General features: G+C 39.2%; 1 protein-coding gene across 4 annotated transcripts in view; it reads right to left on the bottom strand.

The window, feature by feature from the left end:
- Positions 1–12699: 12699 nt before the first annotated feature.
- LOC121312945 (golgin subfamily A member 4-like) overlaps positions 12700–21889 on the bottom strand; it is an 80067-nt gene continuing 70877 nt past the window's right edge. For all 4 annotated transcript variants that reach the window (XM_041244927.1, XM_041244929.1, XM_041244930.1 and 1 more), the window contains 2 exons: positions 20932–21018; positions 12700–13817 (listed from right to left, as the gene is read on the bottom strand). In XM_041244927.1, coding sequence (XP_041100861.1) covers positions 13803–13817; positions 20932–21018 — 102 coding nt within the window. In that variant the 3' untranslated portion in view covers positions 12700–13802. The remainder of the gene's footprint in view (positions 13818–20931; positions 21019–21889) is intronic.

The raw sequence follows: 21889 nt of genomic DNA, 5'->3' as shown, positions 1-21889 counted from the left end.
TCTGGACAAGCACGTGTCTCCCTTGCACCTGTAAACAATTCTGCAAGGCTAGAAACACTGCCTGCAGCTCCAGAATATTTATGTGGAGACCTTGTCACAGTGTTATCAATACCCCTTGCACTCCCATGCCATTCCACATGGCACTCCAGTCGAGGTTGGACGCATCTCTGGTGATAACCTCCCTTCTGGTGACGCTGCCTAGTGCTATGCCTAAGCGCATGTGAACAGGTTGTGTCCACCAGGATAGCGCCTGCAGACAGTGCCGAGACATTGTCAACAGGCGGCCTGAGCTCAATGCGGGCTGAAAAACCCTGCTGTCTGAGGCTGAGAATTGATCTGAGGCCACCATCCCACTTGGGCACCAGGAAGTACCTGGAGTAAAACCCTTCTTCCAAATGAAGAGGATGGACCGTGCAAATAGTCTGCTTTTGTAGCAGGGCTGTTACTTCCTGAGACAACACCACCAGGTCTCGCGGGTCCGTGACTAACGTTGTAGTCACGCCCCAAAAAGGAGGAGTGTTTGAATTGTAGAGAATAGCCGATCTGTACAGTATCAAGCACCCAGGTGTCCATGGTGCATTGAAACCAGTACTCCAGGTGACTGAAAAGGTACGGTACTGTACACACGGTATGGTGCACTACTGGTATGGTAACCTCGTTCACTAAGAACGGTGGTAGATCAGTGACCTACAGTTACCGAAGAAGCAATGTACAGGGATGCCCACCAATATAGCTGTTGGCTTAACACAGCCCCGACAGCATTCGCAATGGCACTGCAAGCAGAACCAGAGCGGCAACAAAACACTGTGAGAAAGACTGCAAACAGTCGGACCCGAAACAGAGAGAAGCTCAATGACTGCTAGTGAATCGGCAGAAGGTAACCGTAATTATAGGAATGCCCACTTATAACGCTCCTGGCTAACCAACAGTCCAAACAGTGAGGAAAACCTACTGCTAGAGCCTTAACAGTCTTCACACTGATTCTGCAAGCAGAACTAATGTGGCAACAAGACACTGTGGGAAAAAAAACTGCAAGAAGCTTAACCTGAGCCTAGCAGCTGCGTTAGTACTTCTCTGGAAAAAAAAATTCTCACATAACAAAAAACTACATTTTTATTTTTAGACTTCAACAGAAGCTAGCAGCCTGAGAGAGAACTGATTTAAGGTTGTTCGATCCCGGGAAAGGGAACATTACTTGACTGATGTAAAGTTTACATAAACATGTAAATTTTTTTTTTTGTTTTTGTTTTTAAAACATAACTTTAATGATTCCTGGCACAACAATTGTAATAACCACATTTACATTGTATTTTGCCTCTGCTCTCTAATTGATGATTAAATTATTTACAATAAATAAATAAATAAATAAATAAAAGTTTGGTGAGCACTGGTACAAAATCAAGGCAGTTATTGTGTTCACAATTAAGGGTGATAGACAGCAGGAAATGTAAATGACTTATACTTACATAAGTCCTACTAGACACTATTTTATTGAACACTGATTCTAACCATGTAACACGTTCAATGAAGATGCATTGTATTGTTATTTTATAAGTATTACACATATATTTTTCCTCATTGAAATGTATTTTTCTGTACAGTGAACTACATTGTGATGTCCTCATGTCTAGACATTTTGTCTCTTTATTTCATCAATAATCAAAATATACTGTAACATCATGCAGCTGCCAACCCAATCCTTGGAGCCAATAGTTATTTGGATATGCTCCATTTTTTTTTGTAATATATGAATGTGAGGCGAGAGTGTATTAAATGGAATGTCCAGACAGTAATTTATGTGTACAGAAATAAAATAATTTATTTTTATTTTCTATACACAACAAAAGGATTAAATAACAAACGAAAAACAAAATGGTGTGAGGGAAGGAGTGCAGGGGTGGAATCCAAAACAAACTGTGATGACTCGTCTTTAATTTGTCTTCGTGGTGACCATACATAAACAAAAAAAAGACAAAAGAAATGTTAGTGTTTCAAAAAAATCCCGCTGCACAAAACCAGTCTCTCCCTCCACCCGTTACTCCTCCTACTTTACTTTCGGACCAACCCCGAACACAGTAGTACGTTCCCTTTAGTATGTAATGTCCCGCCTCTGTAGTCAGTGGAACACCAATCCCCAACCGACACGTGTCCTTATCCTTCACTTGACTCCAGTGGCTGGAATTTACATACTCGTACTTCCGCCCCTCACCAAGGTGCCGCCCCTCAAAAGATGACTTTTGCCATGGTCACGAGATCTTGGTAAGGGAAGTCCCGAGTTGGTTTGATGCCACCTACTGTCGGGAGGCTGAATCACAGACCGAAACCCCTTTGACTCATCACATATCCCACCCCTCAGAGTGGAGCCGAAGGAACACTCGGAAACCTCTAACCCTTCCCTTTTACCTCCCTCCCGGGAAAAAAAATCAGCATTTTGATGTAACTTACCCGCACGATACCTTATTTGAAAGGCGAAGGGTTGGAGCGCCAGGTACCACCGCGTAATCCTAGCGTTTGAATCCTTCATCGTGTCTAACCACTTTAAAGAAGCGTGATCTGTGATGAGTACAAAGGGTCGTCCCAGAAGATAGTATTTTAAAGATTCCACTGCCCATTTCACTGCCAGGCATTCTTTCTCCACTACCGAATACCTCTGTTCTCTGGGCAGTAACTTCCGACTGATGTATAGTATCGGGTGTTCTACACCATCTCTCTCCTGGGACAGAACCGCCCCCAGACCAGTCTGCGATGCATCTGTCTGCAGGACGAACTCTCGGCTGAAATCCGGGCTTATTAATGCTGGGGCCTGACTCAAATTAGTTTTAATAGATTCAAAGGCTGTCTGACACTCTGCACTCCACTTAATTTTATTTGGAGCGTTCTTTTTAGTGAGATCAGTGAGAGGGGCGGCTATAGTGGAAAAGTGTGGAATAAAGCGGCGGTAATAACCAGCCAACCCTAACAGTGATCTCACCTGGGTTTTCGTGGTAGGTACCGGTGAATCCAACAAAGCCTGGACTTTTGAAACCAACGGTTTCACTCTACCCTTACCCATTATGAAACCTAAATATTTAGTTTCTTCTTTTCCAATAGCGCACTTTGCCATGTTCGCTGTGAGCCCCGCCCTCCTCAGAGACTGTAAGACGGCTTCTAATCTAGTCAAATGTTCTCTCCAGGAAGAACTATAAATGACTACATCATCGATATACGCAGCTGCATACTCTCGATGAGGTTGTAAAACCCTGTCCATTAGTCTCTGAAAAGTAGCAGGCGCTCCATGAAGTCCGAACGGCATAGTACAAAATTGAAAAAGACCCTCTGGGGTTGAAAATGCCGTTTTCTCACGAGAGGCTTTCGTTAATGGAATTTGCCAATATCCTTTCGTCAGATCCAGAGTTGAAATAAACCGAGCTTGCCCCAGTTTGTCTAAGAGTTCATCTACTCGAGGCATGGGATATGCATCAAACTTGGAGATAGCATTCACCCTCCTAAAATCGATACATAATCGTAGTGACCCATCTGGCTTGTCTATTGGTACTATTGGGCTACACCACTCACTTCGGGAAGGTTCAATTACCCCAAGTTTCAACATACACTCCACCTCCCTTCGAACAGAATCTCTCCGACTCTCTGGAATGCGATACGGTCTCTGTCTAACTCTTAGACCTGGCGGAGTGATAATAGCATGTTCGATCAAATGCGTTCTTCCAGGCACGTTAGAAAACACATCACTGAACATTTTAATTAGATTGCTTACCTCTTCACGCTGATCAGGAGTTAATTGTTCCCCCATCGGGACCTCAATTGCTGACTCTGGCTCAATTGAGGGTCCAAAATCCTCTCCCTCCTGTACAGGAGATATAAAATGGACTTCCCGTTCTTTCCACGGTTTCAGGAGATTAACATGATAAATTTGACTTTCTTTCCGACGCCCAGGCTGTCGGATCTCATAATTGACTTTACCAATTGCTCGAATAACCTGAAAAGGACCCTGCCATTTAGCAAACAACTTAGATTCCGATGAGGGCAACAATAACAACACTTTATCTCCAGGTCGAAAGTTCCGAATTCTTGCATTTTTATTGTAGCTTTGTTGCTGCTTCTGCTGTGCCGCTTTGAGATTGTCATGTGCCAATCGACCGACTAATTCTAAGCGATCGCGTAACTGCAACACGTATTTTACTACATTTTTAGACTCCTTTGACTGTTCTTCCCAGCCTTCTCTTATGAGATCCAAGATACCCCGCGGCTGCCGACCGTACAAGAGCTCAAACGGGGAAAACCCCGTTGAGGATTGTGGTACCTCGCGAACTGCAAAGAGCAAGTAGGGAAGCAGTTTAGCCCAATTGCGTTTTTCTTGATCTACAAAGCGGCGCAACATATTTTTCAAAGTCTGATTAAATCGTTCAACAAGCCCATCCGTTTGTGGATGAAAAACTGAGGTTCTAATTGAACGAATTTTCAATAATTTATATAGTTGCTGAATACAGTCTGACATAAAATTAGTGCCCTGATCAGTGAGAATTTCTTTCGGGATTCCCACCCTAGAGAATATTTTTACCAATTCATTCGCTACAGCTATTGCATTCATAGAGCGTAAGGGAACAGCTTCTGGATATCTCGTTGCGTAGTCCACTACTACTAAAATATACCGATATCCTGACTCTGTTCCCTCCAGAGGGCCTACTAAATCTACACCAATCCTTTCAAACGGTACCCCAATAATTGGAAGTGGAACCAGAGGTGCGGGGCGAACTGACTTAGGGGCAGCTAATTGACATTCAGGACACTCCGATACATACTTCCGCACCAGACCATAAACCCCAGGCCAAAAAAACCGGGCCAGAATTCGTTCCTGAGTCTTTTCAGTTCCCAAATGACCTGAAAATGGAATGTCATGCGCCAATCTCATGATTTCTGACTGAAAAGGCCTAGGAACCAATAACTGTTTTACGAGCTGTCCCGTCCCGGGAGCCCGGGTTATTCTATATAATAAGTGCCCAGATACAGAAAAATGCGGAAATACCACCGGTTGTCCTTCCTGCATATCCTTCCCCTCGATATATCTAACCCGTTTCCAAGCATACTGTAACGTGGGATCATTTTGTTGTTCATATCCCAAGTCAATATCTCGGTCCCAATGGTTAGGTACACAGAGAGGAGTGTCTTTTATTACATGACCTTCCACCTCAGTAACCTCGCAGCCCCGGTTACACTGAATACCTACTCCCTTTCCTTGCCGTTTCAGCGATTGGTTTACTTTTGTGTCAGACCCCTCCCCTTGTCGTCTCAGAGTTCCCTCATATTTTTCCACCCGACGCTCTCTTTTTGTTTTTCTTGGGCGGATTTTAGGGTTAAACAGGTCGGATTGCAACGGAAAAATCTCGCCAATTGTTTTCTCCTGTTGCTTTAATTGTCCCCTGGTAGAAACTAAGACCATTTCCCGACCTAAAATACGATCAAAAAACGGCCAGTCTCTTCCCAGGAGAACAGGGTATGGTAAACATTGCGCTACAGCCACTTTAACGCAAGCTGAATAATCACCTACAATAAGTCTAACTTTAGTGGTGGGATAAACCCGAGTTTCTCCATGAATACAGGAGATAGCCACTTTACCCTGTGGCTCCCAGGCTACCCCATCCAAGAGAGCTTGCCGAATCAATGTTTGTGCACACCCAGAGTCCGCAAATGCGTAAGTACTCTTTCCCCCGACCTGTACTCTTAACTGATAAGGGCCCTCCCGACATTCCCCAGTGTTCCTACCTGTTACTGCTGACCAGGATCTTGTCGCCAGGTCCACCTTTATTACTGGACAATTCCTGGCAATGTGTCCAGGCTCATTACATTGGTAGCACACTTGGTTAGGAGGCATCAACGGAGTTAATCTGTCCTGCGAGTCCGCGACCGGCAGGTTAGGGGGATTCTCTCTCGCCCAGGATGGGGCTAACCTCGACCTCCATGGTCTGAAGGTCCGGTTACCCCCTCTGGGCTTCATTGGTTGGTTGGTCCGAGTTAGTTTAGGGGCAGGAGTGGGGTCTGACCCGGCACCTTCGTTTGCGTCTTCGTAGGCCTCCGCCAGGAGGAGGGCATCCTCGAGAGTGGTAGGTCTATTCCTCTTAATCCACTCTCGATTCCCTGGCGGTAGTATAGACGCAAACTGTTCTATAACTATTTTCTGCACCAGTTCTTGGGGTGTATGTTCTTCTGGCCGCAGCCACCGGGTGCACTGATCTAAAAGATATTGTCCCGCAACCCGGGGCCGCATCCCCTTGGACAGCTGGTATTCCCGAAAACGGCGCCGGTATGTTTCCTCCGTGATCCCGAGGCGTGAGAGAATGGCTTCTTTAACTTTAACATAGTCCCCTGCATTCGTGGCCGTCAGGGCTCGATACGCTGCCTGAGCTTCCCCTGTCAGGCAGGGTGCCAATTTCATGGCCCAGTGTTCCCTAGGCCACTCTGCAGCCTCTGCCACTCTCTCAAAAGTAATCAAGAAAGCCTCGGGATCATCTTCCGAGGTCATCTTCTGAAGATTAGGCTGAGCTGCAAACATCCGGGCAACCGCTCTCTCTGATGTTGATATTGATAGTTTTTCTACCAGCTGTCCCAAGAACTGGGCGAGCTGTTCCAGGTGCCGTGTCTCTCTCTCCTCTCGCTTCTCCTCCTGCTCCCTAAACATTGTCAAAACTGTAGCTGGATCCATTTTCACTTCTGACACCACGTGTGAGGCGAGAGTGTATTAAATGGAATGTCCAGACAGTAATTTATGTGTACAGAAATAAAATAATTTATTTTTATTTTCTATACACAACAAAAGGATTAAATAACAAACGAAAAACAAAATGGTGTGAGGGAAGGAGTGCAGGGGTGGAATCCAAAACAAACTGTGATGACTCGTCTTTAATTTGTCTTCGTGGTGACCATACATAAACAAAAAAAAGACAAAAGAAATGTTAGTGTTTCAAAAATCCCGCTGCACAAAACCAGACTCTCCCTCCACCCGTTACTCCTCCTACTTTACTTTCGGACCAACCCCGAACACAGTAGTACGTTCCCTTTAGTATGTAATGTCCCGCCTCTGTAGTCAGTGGAACACCAATCCCCAACCGACACGTGTCCTTATCCTTCACTTGACTCCAGTGGCTGGAATTTACATACTCGTACTTCCGCCCCTCACCAAGGTGCCGCCCCTCAAAAAGATGACTTTTGCCATGGTCACGAGATCTTGGTAAGGGAAGTCCCGAGTTGGTTTGATGCCACCTACTGTCGGGAGGCTGAATCACAGACCGAAAACCCCTTTGACTCATCACAATCTTAAATAGTCTTTGAATGACTATAATATTAATAATATATATATATATATATATATATATATATATATATATATATATATATATATATATATACATACACACACACACACACACAGTGCCTATAGAAAGTACACCCCTTGAACTTTTTTCACATTTTGTTGTCAGTGCCTCAGAGTTTCATGCATTTAAATGAGGATTTTCTTTCCCACTTATCTACACACCATACACAACACTGTTAAGGGGAAAAAAGTTTTATTGAGAAAAAAATTGTATATTAAAAATACAAAACTGAAAGATCATAATTGGATAAGTCTCCACCCTCCCTGAGTTAATACTTGGTGGAAGCACCTTTGGCAGCAATTACAGCTGTGAGTCTGTTGGGATAGGTCTCTACCAACTTTGCACACCTAGATTTGGCACTATTTGACCATTCTTCTTTACAAAACTGTTCAAGCTGTCAAGTTCCTTGGGGAGCGTGATGGAAAGCAATCTTCAAGTCATGCCACAAATTTTTGATTGGATTAAGGTCGGGGCTCTGACTGGGTCACTCAAGGACATTTACCTTTTTGTTCCTTAGCCACTCCAGTCTAGCTTTGGCTGTGTGTTTTGGGTCGTTGTCATGCTGAAAGGTGAACTTCCGTCCCAGTTTCAGCTTTCTTGCAGAGGGCAGCAGGTTTTCCGTAAGGACTTCTCTGACTTTGTTCCATTCATTTTCCCTTCTATTCTGACAAGTGCCCCAGTCCCTGCCGATGAGAAACATCCCCATAACATGATGCTGCCGCCACCATGCTTCACAGTAGGGATGGTGTTCTTTGGGTGATGCACTGTGTTGGGTTTGTGCCAAACATAACTGTGGCAGAGCAAAGCTCTGCCCATTTTAAATTGGTAGGGATGGTGTTAATTTCCCCTACCTGCCTGGGTTTATTATGTTCAGGTGGCTGGGGTTGATTAGTTGATTAGGTTAATTAACGATCAACCAGCGCCCAGCCACCTGACATAAAAGGAGGTCTCTGCTTCTCATTTGGGAGGACGGAGCTGAGGAAGCAGGTTGGTGTTTGTGAAGTCTACATCCAGTTAAGGCACTGCCCAGCCTGGAAACCTTTATTTTTGTAAGTTTGTTTTTTGTACTGGTCTTTTTTTTGTGTTTAAATCCCTTTATTTTGCCCTTGTGCACTTTTATTTTGTGTTTATTTATAATAAAAGTATATATTTTTTGAACTGCAGACTGTCTCTGGGCCTCTATCCACTCACCAGCCTGTCACAATAATACTTTGCATTTAGGCCAAAAAATTCCATTTCAGTTTTGTCGGACCACAAAATTTTTTGTCGCATGGGTAATGAATCTCCTGAGTGTTTATTTTGCATTCTTCAAACAGGATTCAAGGTGGGGTTTCTTGAGTAATGGCTTCCTTCTTGCCACCCTACCATACAGGCCAGATTTGTGGAGTGCTTGGGATATTGTTTTCACATGCACATTTTGACCAGTCTTGACCATAAAAGCCTATAGCTTTTCCAAAGTTGCCGTTGGCCTCTCTGATCAGTCTCCTTCTTGCTCGGTCATCCAGTTTGGAGAGAAGCCTGATCTAGGCAGGGTCTTGGTGGTGCCATACACCTTCCACTTTTTAATAATCATCTTGACTGTGCCCCAAGGGATATTAAAGACCTTTTGATATTTTTTTTTTTTTTATACCCATCCCCTGATCTGTGCCTTTCAACAACTTTGTCCTGGAGTTCTTTTTGAAAGCGCCTTGGTGCTCATGGTTGAGTCTTTGCTTTGAAATGCACTAGCCAGCAGAGGGAACCTACAGGAACTGCTGAATTTATCCTGAAATCATGTGAATCACTACAATTTAACACAGGTGGAGGACACTTAACTTGGTGTGTGATTCTGAGCTGACACCTGAGCTAATTTAGGATTGCTATTACAAGGGGGTGGAAACTTATCCAACCGAGCTATTTCAGTTTTAATCTTGTTTATTTTTAAAGTTAATAATTTTCTACAAATTTCTAGAATATTTATTCACTTTGAAGTGTTGGGTAGGATGTGTAGATAAATGGGGGGGGGGGGGGGGGGGGGACAAAACTATTTTAATTCCAGGCTATAAAGCAACAAAAGGTGACAATTTTGAAAGGGAGTGTAGACTTCCTATAGGCAGTGTGTGTGTGTGGGTCTATAAGCAGTGTGTGTGTGTGTGTCTATATATAGTATTGTGTTAAGAATATGAAGTTAAACTGTGAAGGTCTAAAAGCCAACAGCCCAAAACCTTTTCCACTGAAGGTAATAACAAGCTGTACTATGTCTTTATGTTGTTAAGTTTAAACACTTATGAACCGAGAAGCTTCTCAGAATTAAGTCAGTGCACTCTGAAGGGCAAGTCAAAGTGAAATTAGAGTCCCAATTCCACAATTAGACACTTACTACAGGACACATCTGAGATAGAAGTCTTCTGAGACAGAGTTTAGGATATTACACTGCTGAGGGGAACTGCTGTCTCCAGATACCAGTTGATTCACCCTGTAATTGTAGCTATTATATGGTGACTTGTTTGGTCAGTTAAGAACTTAAGTGGTGCTTCTGCTTAGTCAACATGCTAAGCTTTCAGTGGAGGTCTTTGTGGCCTCACTGTACATGAAAACTGCACTGTGGCTTTAATATAGGATATAACGATTTGGAATCCTACTGAAAGGCAAATATTCTATTTGTCAATGTAATAATAATAATAATAATTAAGCAACAGAACCCTGATTAGAGGACACCATCTGGTATTTGACCGTGGTGAGAAGCCACCAGCGAGAACACTCCCCTACAGGTCAACTACCAAGGTATTGCCTGCCATAGTTTTTTTTTTTACATTTTTTATTGCAGTTAGAAACTGGTAAACAGTGCCTTTATTGTTATTAACATTTTAAATCTTTCATTTATGGAATTATTTATCTTCAAGCTAGATATTTTATCTGAACATCTACTGTAGTGCTCTGCAATGGAGCTTCCTGATTGGTGGATGAACGTTCTGAAGTTTTTAATATGATTATGACACAGCAAGGACAGTATATTATATATACAGATTGTGAAGCAAAATCGAATTACCTACAATATGTGTCTAATTAGAACCCCATGGTCAAGGTATGGGTTTTTTTTACTCATAATTGTGCACAGCGATTCAAGATAAGGCAGTATTCCGATAATAATGCCCATGGTAGCAGTTTGACAGCTGAAATTTCAGGGTTACTGTTTTATAATTGTGGACACCTTCTGTTTGATCTTCTTACAGACATGTCTGTCTTTAAAACTACACTACACATACTTCCTGTGCATCACTTGTGGATTTCTATACTTCTCAATCAACATTGCTATCAATCATGACTTCGCTTCATGACTTGGCAGACTGACTGTTTTTTGTTTTTTCTTTAAAGTGCTTTGGGTTCATTAATTAACACATATTTAGTTACTTTTATGATATTCAGTAGACAATGATGTTGATGACTGTTAGCATTAAAGTATGAAGAATTTCATTCTTTTAGAGTTACATTTTTAGGGAAAGCCAGGTGTTGAATCTTTAGGAGGTACTAAGCTGCAATGTAATTGTATGATACACGCAGTATCCCGATGGTAGTATATGCTGCTCCTATACAAATCTAATTTCTGCTATAGACCTTGTCTGCTGTCGATCTTGTTTTTATTGTGTTATAAGATTTTTAACAAATCACATTAAGACTTAACTTTGATTTACCAGCATGTTTTGTTTTATTTAGTAAAAAAAAAAAAAAAAATACATATTACATACATAAGATAACAGTTGTGACTTGTGATTTGTTAAATGTCTCATTTTTGTTGTGAGGTCAGTGTTCCAAACCGATAACAAAAGCATTATATAATAAGTGGAATCTGTAATGCTGACATATAACCAAAATAATTCAATCTTCATATTGTTTATTTGGACACAAAAACAAACATTTATGAAGTCACTGGTTAATCAAACTCCTAATAGCTCTCCAGGTTGATGGAGTGTTTCTCTTCCTGTCGGCACTGGATAACTCCCCCTCTCCCTCCTTACCCCACTACACTGAACTGTGACGTCACACCCAGAACATTTAGGGACTGATGTAAGGATAGGCACAGTGCAAACAATTGCACCTGCAAAATCCAAATTGCCTACGGCTAGGCAATTAGTTTGCATTGTAAGCTTAAGAGCAATGCAAATTACTCAACACGCACAAATAATGAGCTGCAATCATGATAATGAGGGCCACAATGAATGCCGTCTGTACAGCAGGCTATTTAGCGGCCACACTTACAGCCCAGAGGCAAGGTGAGTTAGGACAGAACCGAAAACCCAAACCAAACAAAAAATGTGTGTCAGAGGAAGGGCAGCAAACTCCTCTTGGGACACAGAAAAGAAAATAAGTTTTCTTAGAAGGAGCTGAGAGTTCTTCGCATAGAATTGAGTAATTTGGAAAAGCCTCAGCCAACACCAGTTATGTTACGAAAGAGACCATATGGGCCTCTATAGTGGAGAAAGTCAGTGCTGTCGGTGTTACCGGACAGTCAACCAGGTGATGAAAAGGTGAAATTTAGCTATTAGGTCTAGGATGACCTGAGGAGTGAGACGACAGCTCCTGACGACTGCATCCTTCGGCATCCCAAACAAAGTGACCCTGGGTTTGAATATGTAAGGTCTTCTCCATCTTGCCCTTCTCCTCCAAAGGTTTTCCTGCCTGTCCTCAACAAGAGTCAAGCATCGCCGCATGAGGAAGTGTACCACAGCAGCCATCCTGAGGCCAATAACAGGTCTCTGAAGGTGTGTGATTTTATACAGCTCTTAATTACTTGCTTCTACAATGGTTTGCAGTTTGTTAGAGAAGGTGCAAAGTTTTTGGAGAGTCACCAATTGCCCAAGTGCAAAGCAAAATTCTTACATCTCATTATGTTTGTATTAGTATTAGTATTCCAGATCCCTGCCCAATTCCATGCTCATTTCATCCTTTGAATAGATTTCAATAACATTTAAATGGATTAACGATGGCACGCTGCTAATTTGACAGCGGTTACAGAACGCCAGGTGAAAACCATTCTTACATACACCGCATTTTTAGCAGCTGCTAAAGACCCACTTTATGCCAGCTAAACACAGTTTACATGTGCAAAATGACAATTCTGCGTATGCTTACATCAGCCCCCTAATGACTACATCTCTCAGCACATCACAACAAGAACCATGGTAGCATGCAGACCTGTAATCACCAGACCTTGTTTGAAATAAGTGAAAACAATTTCAAATGTGCATTTTCTGCATTTGAATTTGATGTTGGACTACCGTTAAAAAAAAAAAAAAAAAAAAAACTGTATGAAATAAATCATAATGTTTATTATATATATATATATATATATATATATATATATATATATATATATATATATATATATATATATATATATATATATAATGTAACTGGCATGTTATCCCCGTTAATCATTTCAGAATAGCTGGAATTGACAGTGACATTGTTATTTAACCATGGATCTCTTACACATTGCCTGACAGATGCATCAACTCCACCAGTATAGGAAACTATATGGTAGCCAAATGAAATATTACCAACAAATGGAAGTGTATGTGCTCAAAAATTATATTTTAGTTAAACATTTAATCATTTATTCTTACATCCATCCACCTTCCCCATCTTCACCACTGTAGCAAGGCTATGGGGTATTTTTTTATTTTGTACAACTTTACAATGGTAGACAACAATTTAAAGTAAAACGCTTTTTTAAAAACTTGTTTGTAAATGAAATATAATTTCCCACGGATAAACTGTAGAAAACAAAATTAATGGGTTTGGCTTAAATTAACACAAAACATGCTGTAAATAACATTTTATTAACTGTTCACCAATGTGCCCTATGGTACAGATATGGCCCTATGGTACAATGTGCCCTATGGTACAGATATGGACCATGTACTTACAATTTACAGTAGTTTTTTTTTTTTTTTTCCCCAGAAATGGGGAACCGATTGGAGCAGAGTAAAATGAACAAACTCTACACACACAAGTAAAATGGAAGCAGCATGATATAACAGGAAAGAAAAGGGGAATAAAAGATTACAATTATTGCACAATCCATCAACCCATACTAACCCTAAACAGAAACAAAAGGAAGAAATTGATTTCAATTAAAATGTATATAATAAACCTTTATTATTGATGGGAACTAGACTTTTTTTTTTCCTCCAATTACAGACCAATTAATTTTACAGAATCTCTGGACCGGATTTTCCACTGTGGGCAAATTTCCCATGTAGTTACACTACACTTACTATGCAGGGGGCAGTTTGTCTGCAATTTGCCAATAGTGGATAAGACGGGCCCTGGTCTTCATGTGCTGGGCTACAAGTAAATCCCAGGCTTCGGTTAAACCGTGTCTGGCAGGATTGGCCACCACCGTGTCTGGCAGGATGCTGCGATTACCACATTTTCCAATGGTCTTCAGGATGCTCATCGTAGCCAAGTCTAAAACAATGAAAGAATAAAGTGAATCTTAGTAGATTCTTTTGTACAGTATTTCACGAAACACAAAAACAAAACGGCTGATCAAACACAGATGCATAATGCAGAAAGGAACACACTGCATGCAATAAACATTTTACAGGACACCAAAAGAATGACAGATTAAAACCTGTTCATTTCACAATGAAAAAACAACAAACAATTTGGCAGTACAGTCCAACTCTGAGATATCAGTTGAATGGTACACATTTTAAAATGAATATGACAACAAAAACATTTAAAGACTTACCCAACAGTACGCGAGGCCCATTACCACATACAGCATTGTTTTCAAACTGAAACTGTGAAGCAGTCGGACACCTTTACATGAATGGTAGTGATTTGGCATTGCTAGTTGCCTAGTTTAACTACCATTACTACATACAAAATGAGAGGTATCAGTCAAATGAAAAAATAAGTTCGACAGATTGCTGTATATGACCTTAGATTAACTTAAGACTAATTTTTGAGTTTCATGACATTTGGATTTATTTGTACAATTGTAAGGGACATAAGCAACGACAGATTTAATATATCACCATAATATGATACACTCCATACCTTGTGCTTTTTTTCTGACGAGATACTACTCCCTCAGTAAGGGAATAGTAACTTTATACATAACCTGCTACTTACAGACTCTGACAAAAAGGAAATTGGGCACCCAAGTGAAATATTTCAATTTCCTGGTAATATATTGGCTCAGAAATGGAATTTGATTTAAACGTTTCCAGACTTATCTTTAATCTTTTATTCTTGCATCCATCCACCGCCCCCATCTCCAACATTGTAGCTATTCCATTAAAAAAAACCACACACATTTCATTCAACATTGGATTTGAATGCCTTTTCATGGGTTGATCAAAAAGGCATAAATGTTGGTGTTTTTCCCCAGTAGACAACAATGGAAAATATATATGTATATATGTATTTTTTTATGTAAATGTACTATTGTTTCCATGGATATCAAATTGTAGCAAACTACATGAAAGGGTTTGGAACTCTGGAGCACAGGCTCGGATAACAAAAAGTCTTCTCATAGTACAGTAGATCAAAACTTTCAAACCTGCAACTAAACTTCACCTTAAATGCTATTTTCCCCCTCGTAATATCGGAAACAAACATGAAATTGCACCTTGAAGAAAAGAGTGCCAAAAGTTATGAAAGAAAATGGATTTCTGGAAAACTTCAAGATGAAAATAATAAAATGTTTGTTTAATTATTCTGCAAGAAATAAACATTTTTGTTATTTATCCAACTCCACAACAACCCAAAGCGCATGGCAAAAAACAAAACAAAAACAAAAACAACAAAACAAACAAAAAAAGGCATTTAAAATACCAGACACGCAATAATCCGACACGGTAGTTACAAACTCCCCCAGCCCCTTCACAGTGCTTTAAGATGAAAACTTCAGCATGTATAGTGGAAACTGCTGCCACAGAGTATACAAATGTAAAATGTGGGAGAAGCAGCAGAACTCCACCGACAGCCTACCCTCGGTAAAACATACATTATCAACCATATCTTTAATTTCTTGTGCTGGAAATAAGCCTAGTTAAATATCATGGCCCATGTAGGGTAATACGAATCTGTACATACAAACTGTACACACATGTCAACACTATATAAACACTAGCTATTTTTAACTAAACAGAAAACATCTGAGTTTAAATAAACATTTTAATTGAATTTAAGTATGTATGTTGATCCAGTATGAAGATGTTTTGAGGAGATCTTTCAGGTTAGTAATGAACTTCCAGAAGCACCAAACGATGAGCAAAAAGATTTGAGGGTCCATGATTCATAGAGGGCAATGTAGCTGAAGACCGCAAATGTGATATTAAAGTGGTTCCCAAACTGGCTTTGGGGGACCCTTGTACCTCGTTTCCATGGACAGTCAACTCGACTGCGCCCGAACTGGCCTGTATTCTTCCAGAACTGGAGTTGGTGGAAAAGGAGGCGTTTCCATGCTTTTCCAAGTGATCACGTGAGTTGCAGGAAATACTACCAATTTTCCCCAGAAACAGTTGAGTAAAAGGTCAAGACGTGCATTCGCTGCAGACGGTATTACAGTCAAATTGTCAACAATTAAAAAGATATATCCTTTCGCATTTGTTTTACACAGTATATACTAGGGATGAGAATTTTAAAAGTATAAACTGTAAAGAAGTGGTTAAATGTATTTATTAATAATTTATTATCATATTCAGTAGTCCATTGTGTGTCCGACTGCTGTGGTGCTGAAGGGCAGATATTCTTAAAATGAAGGGATTTGGCAATTGCCTCAAAGTAGTTTTTGTAATTGGTGCAACAGAAAGGTTGACACTGGGGCAGGTTTTGTTCAAGGTCGATCTGGCACTGTAAATAGGTGTGATATGGTATCCAGTCCACGTGGACAAAATTACATTGTATTGTACACCCTCAAGTATAAAGTGAAAATATTATTACAATCTTTTTTATATGTACTGGTTAACAAGGATACGATATGCAAAACGTTGGAAAATGAACAAGCAGAAGTACGAATTTGTATTTAAAAACGGAATTAGATCTACAATTGTTAACAACAACAGTTAAATCCACCAAGACAGCCCTGTAGATATCAGAACACAGGCATGTAGGCTACGCTTACAGCACAATGTTAATAATAATAATAATAATAATAATGTAATAATAATAATAATAATAATAATAATAATAATAATAATAATAATAATAATAATAATAATAATTAAAAATAATAATACAAACTTCTAAAATGTTTTTAAAAACAGCAATACAAGCAATAAGTATCATTATCAAAAACAATATATTGTTTCACTTCAAACTTGTTAATACAACAAAACATGTTGTTAATACAGTTAAACTACACCAAGAGGTTTGTTTCTGGCCTACTTTCAGCACTCTTAAAATGATCAAGACTTTTAATAACATAATAACTTCATTAAACAAATATGCATTACATGTAGACCTATCTTAAATTAAGATTTTTATTATAATTATTTAATAATCCTGAGAGTCACTTTCATCACTGTCACTTATTCGCAGTTCATTACGCTCAAGCGTCTCCTCATCTTCCTCAGCTTCAATGGCAATGGCAGAAACCCGGCATTTAATAGACAGTCAGCATTTATTTACAATATCTGGCAGCAGACCCGGCGCATATTAGAGATTATCTGATTATCTGAGACCCGGCAATTATTTGTAAAGCTTTACAGTATGTAATTTGTCAATAGTAGGGGATATTTAAAAAATATAAATAAATAAATAGATAAATAAATAATTTTAAATAATAGATTTCCCGTTTGTGGCATGTATCAGAATCTGTGCATTTGACAGATTCTGTAACATATGTAAGCTGTGTTAAAAAATAAAAATTAATTTTATTATTATTATTATTATTATTATTATTATTATTATTATTATTTGTATTAATATTGGTTTTGTTTTGTTCTTTGAATATAATATACGGTAAAAAAATTAAAATAAATTAAGTTTATTTTATTCACTTTGTGCATACAGAGCCAGCACAGGTACATCTCAATAGTGCAGCACTAATACAATAAGAATAAGAATACAAATGCTTTTAAAAATACCACATTTCCATTGGACATATTTTATTTATTTTTCTTACATTATATAGATTTTTTAGTATTACTATGCAGGGCAGCTCCTATAATATTGCTATACCTTTATTAAAAATGTGCACATATTAAATCTACCAGTTAAATCAACTAATGCCCATAAATTAACAATCAAAATTTTTAATCGAGTGACAGCCCTAATTTCAATATATATACTTTGGTGTCTACATGTTTCTTTTTACTTGATAATTAAGTCTGTGCAATGTTAAAACATTATTTGCTTATTTAGGGTTTCTTTGCTTAGAAAATACTAACCAGGGCTGTCACTTGCATAGCATTTAAATGTTCATAAAAACGTATCTAAAGCATACTCCTAGTATATACCTCTGGCAAACTGGTATGCAGAACAGGGAAAGCAGCGCTGGACAAGGGAAATAATGTTTCAGATGTCAAAGTGGATATGAGAATGTATCGCAAAGTCCATAAGGGTGAAGGGTCTGGTTTAGATTTATGACTTAAAACTGATCTGCTCAAATAAGAACAGTAATACAGTATATCTATTAATCAATATCTCAAAAACCCAGCGGCACTGTAAACTGAGCCTGCTACTATAGTAAGTCTGTTTTTTTTTTTTATGGTAAGCATTTTGTGGGTTTTTTTTTTTTTTTTTTTTTTTTTTTTACAATGGTTTAATTAAGTAACAGCCAAAATTGTTTATGCTAGACTTGCTAAAGTCTGTAACAAAAATGGTTGATTAGTAATATCTACAACGTATCTACAACAAACAAAGACCCCCACCGTGCAGGTATCGCAACGTCCATAAACCAAAAATTTTGATTGACATTTAGCGATGTAAATTTCCCCCCAGCCCGAATTCAGACTTTAGAATTCAGGCCAGCCCGAGGAGTGAAATCAGACTAGGGAATTTGGGCTACTGCCCGAACTGGGAGCAAATCGAGTAAATTTAAAAACTGGGAGCCAATCGAGTAATTTAAAAACTGGGAGCCAATCGAGTAATTTAAAAACTGGGAGCCAATCCAGTAATTTGAACACACTGAAACGGAGGAGTGGACAGGGCAGCTCGAGTACGTTCCCAGAGTTCTGTGGTTCATCGAAACACGGTATTGGTGAGCCACAGCTCACTTAGAAATATTCCCTTTCAAATGATCAATTTATACGTATGAACGTCTGGTTATTTCAAATGTAACACTACCCTGACAACAGCTCTACATTTGCAATATTTATTTATAATGCCTATAATAATAAAATGTACCATTATTAAAAAAAGGGATAGGTATAAGGAGAACAAAATTGTACACTTCCATGGCTTGATTGAGTGCGAGTCCTCCTCTTTTCACAGCAGAGATGCAGAGAGACAAAGCAACTTTATAACCACCCTGTACGTTGTGGAAAGAGTAAAAAGGATGCACGCTTTAAAATCATTAGGTTTCATGCAGATTCACACTAAAAAGGTTAATGCTCAACTCACCGCCAAGCTAACCATGCACTGCCTGATCTGACTCTATTCAGAAGACACCACTGTGAGGGGAGGCAAACTACAAAGCCAGAAAAGAACAGTTTATGACTTGGGTTATTGTGTGCAGATCTTGTTAGTAAAAGGCAGACATGGTTACAAAGAGTTAGGAGAAGATACTACAAGTTAGTCAGGACACATACCATTAAGAAATTTAACATACAGGGTTCTGAACAAGCTCTATTGTAGCACGAATTTACATCTCCACCTATTTGCAGGTTGTGCAACAGGCAATCTTTTCAAATCCCAACAGCATTAATTTTACAGCCGATAACAATATCAAAGCATGTCTTGCATAGTAACCATGCCTTGTGATTTTTATTGATCGTTTCAGGGCTGTAAGTATTAATTTCGAGCTGCAAAATGCATCCAGGTGTAGAAAAAAAAAGGGAATTTTAAAATGACCTGTAGTCATAGATGCACGAATACAGACTGCAGTTACATTTATAGTTACTCAACATGGAGCCTTATTCACATTACATAACTGTATGTGTTGAGCTTGATGGCATGGCTGCATTTATAGACACTGTGTCCTACAACTATGCTTTACTGCTACAACTTGACATCTTAAAAGCTCTGTGGTAGCTCGGGATGCAAAACAGAAATAAAAAAAAAAAAGTACTTTACAAAAGGAACGCAAATAAACCCAGAGTTCATATTTTCAAAATTAGCTTATAGAGGTGTTTTTGAACCATATGGGTCACCACTGTATCGATTCAATGCATGCGACAGCTTCACATTAGCGTTTCATTTTGCTTTGGTTATGGTTAATAACACTAATGGGAATGCAGAACTGAAAAACATTAGGCTGCCCTCTTCCTAAGCTACTCTCAATCAGCTGCTGTATGCATTCTATGAAAAAAGTTTTGCAACAGAGGAAGTTTGATTAAAATGGCCTACATGTTGCATACTGCAGTGTGGACAGGTGCCAGCCTGTCAGGGAAAAGGTTGTGACACCAGGAAGAATTTACCATGCAAGGACATAACAGGCCAAGGGAAGTAATAGAAAAATACTCAAGGGCGAAGGGTCTGGTTTAGATTTATTATTTAAAACTGATCTGCTCAAATAAGAATAGTAATATAGTATAAGGAACAAATGATCAATTAATCAATATCTCATTCTGCAAATTAATTAAATTTAACCATTCCTTTTTTTTAACATTTAGCATACACGCAGGATTACATGGATAGCATAATGCTTGGTAGTACTTTATTTCATTGTAGTAAAAGGTGATATTTTTACAAAGTAGTTACTCTGTCCTTCAGTGGAAAAAAAAACATTACATGCAGATGAAGGCTCTACTACCATAGTGATGATTCACCTCAGAGGTGGTATTCTATGAAATTCTATAAAAAGAGATTGCAATAATTCAGCAAAGCTTAATTTTTCTACAGCAGCAACAAAATGGCCAAGTGATCTTTTTTGTAATACATTTTCTTCATCATACAGAGAAGTATAAAGTTAATAGATTGTGTGCAGACAAAAGTTCATGTAGTGCAATAGATCACATGCCAGCTTTTGTCAATAGTGTTCCTTTAAGTACAACATGGGAAGTAAAAAACACATGATCAAGCAGAATACTTTGCACAAGGAAATGTTATGTAATCACTAGCTGCCACTGACAAAGCAATAACTAATGGGAAGGATAATGGCACAGCCAGCAGTCTTTAAAGACTTATGTGGAAAATAGGCCACAGTTGGACGATAATATTGTTAGGGCTCTGTCTAAAGAATGCTATAAAGCTGTTTAGCTGCAGACTTAAAATCACAAGGTATTGTTTTTTTAGGTTTTTTTTTTTTTTTTAATACTGCTGGTCCAAAGGTGGAGGAATAGGAAGATGAAAAAGATCTTAGATCAAATGTTGTCTGACAATGTTTTAAGACATAGGACTGCATCATTATGCCAAGTGTGAGAAGTGCCTCAACAAGTGGCCAGCGCTAATGTTTGTTTGCACTCACCAGCGGTCGAGATTCTTCCTTTTCTAGGATCTTCTGAGCCTGGTCTACTGGGAACTTGAGTACTGTAGTGATGACCTTAGCCATGGTCTAAAGGAAAGTGAAACACACATTTACCAAGTGATAGCCACTCGGGTTTAAGTTTACTGCACAATGTATTTAAAGTGAACAGTTAGTTAAGAATACTGGGATACTACGTGTTCAACAGGCAATAAAACTATTGTAGCCAATGACAAAGCCAAATGAACAAATCTACACCATAAAAATATGACACAAAAATACAAAAAAAAAAAAACAACAGCAGCAAGCTTTCAGTAAGAGATAAATAACAACTCATTTTGTAAAAGGAAAAGCAGAAGATATGAAAGTTTAAAACAAAAATTGGACAGCAATCCACACCAAAACACCCTATAAAAGTGGAATAGCCACTCAGATACAGACCGAGCTACACTGCTGGAGCCTGCCTGTGTCAACTGTAAATTGTGGTTTCACTAACTGACCAACTAAATCAATGTGAAAATGAGTATATTCCTTAAAGATGCAACATTGTACAGGATGTCACACTAGCTGCCAGGTAAGGCGGTTTTCAATTTTTAAGCTATTTACTGCTCCCTTTGCAGCCATTTTATATGTATAACACACTAATTGACTTCCCTGTTCCATTGTGGAGTGCTGGTGCCGAGGAGAGGAGAGTGACTTATCTTCACTTCCTGGTTAAATAGCTTGGCTATTTCAGCAGCCAAAGCAATACTCAGAGGAGAAATAGAGGGAAGGATTTCATATGAGGCAGACAGTCCAGCTTCTTGCATTTAAACAGAGACATGATGAAATGCATAAGATATGCACTGTAACTCATTTTTAAAGCTGAAGAGTACCTCTGGCAACAAACACACAATAAAATACATCCCTAAGAAAAGAAAAAAAATCCTCCTACATGTGCAAGCATATACAGAATACCACA

Source organism: Polyodon spathula, chromosome 3 (assembly GCF_017654505.1).
Source record: "Polyodon spathula isolate WHYD16114869_AA chromosome 3, ASM1765450v1, whole genome shotgun sequence".
In the NCBI taxonomy this organism is placed as follows: Eukaryota; Metazoa; Chordata; class Actinopteri; order Acipenseriformes; family Polyodontidae; genus Polyodon; species Polyodon spathula.
Note: the sequence above shows the minus strand (reverse complement) of the source record. Positions and strands in the feature narration are given on the sequence as shown.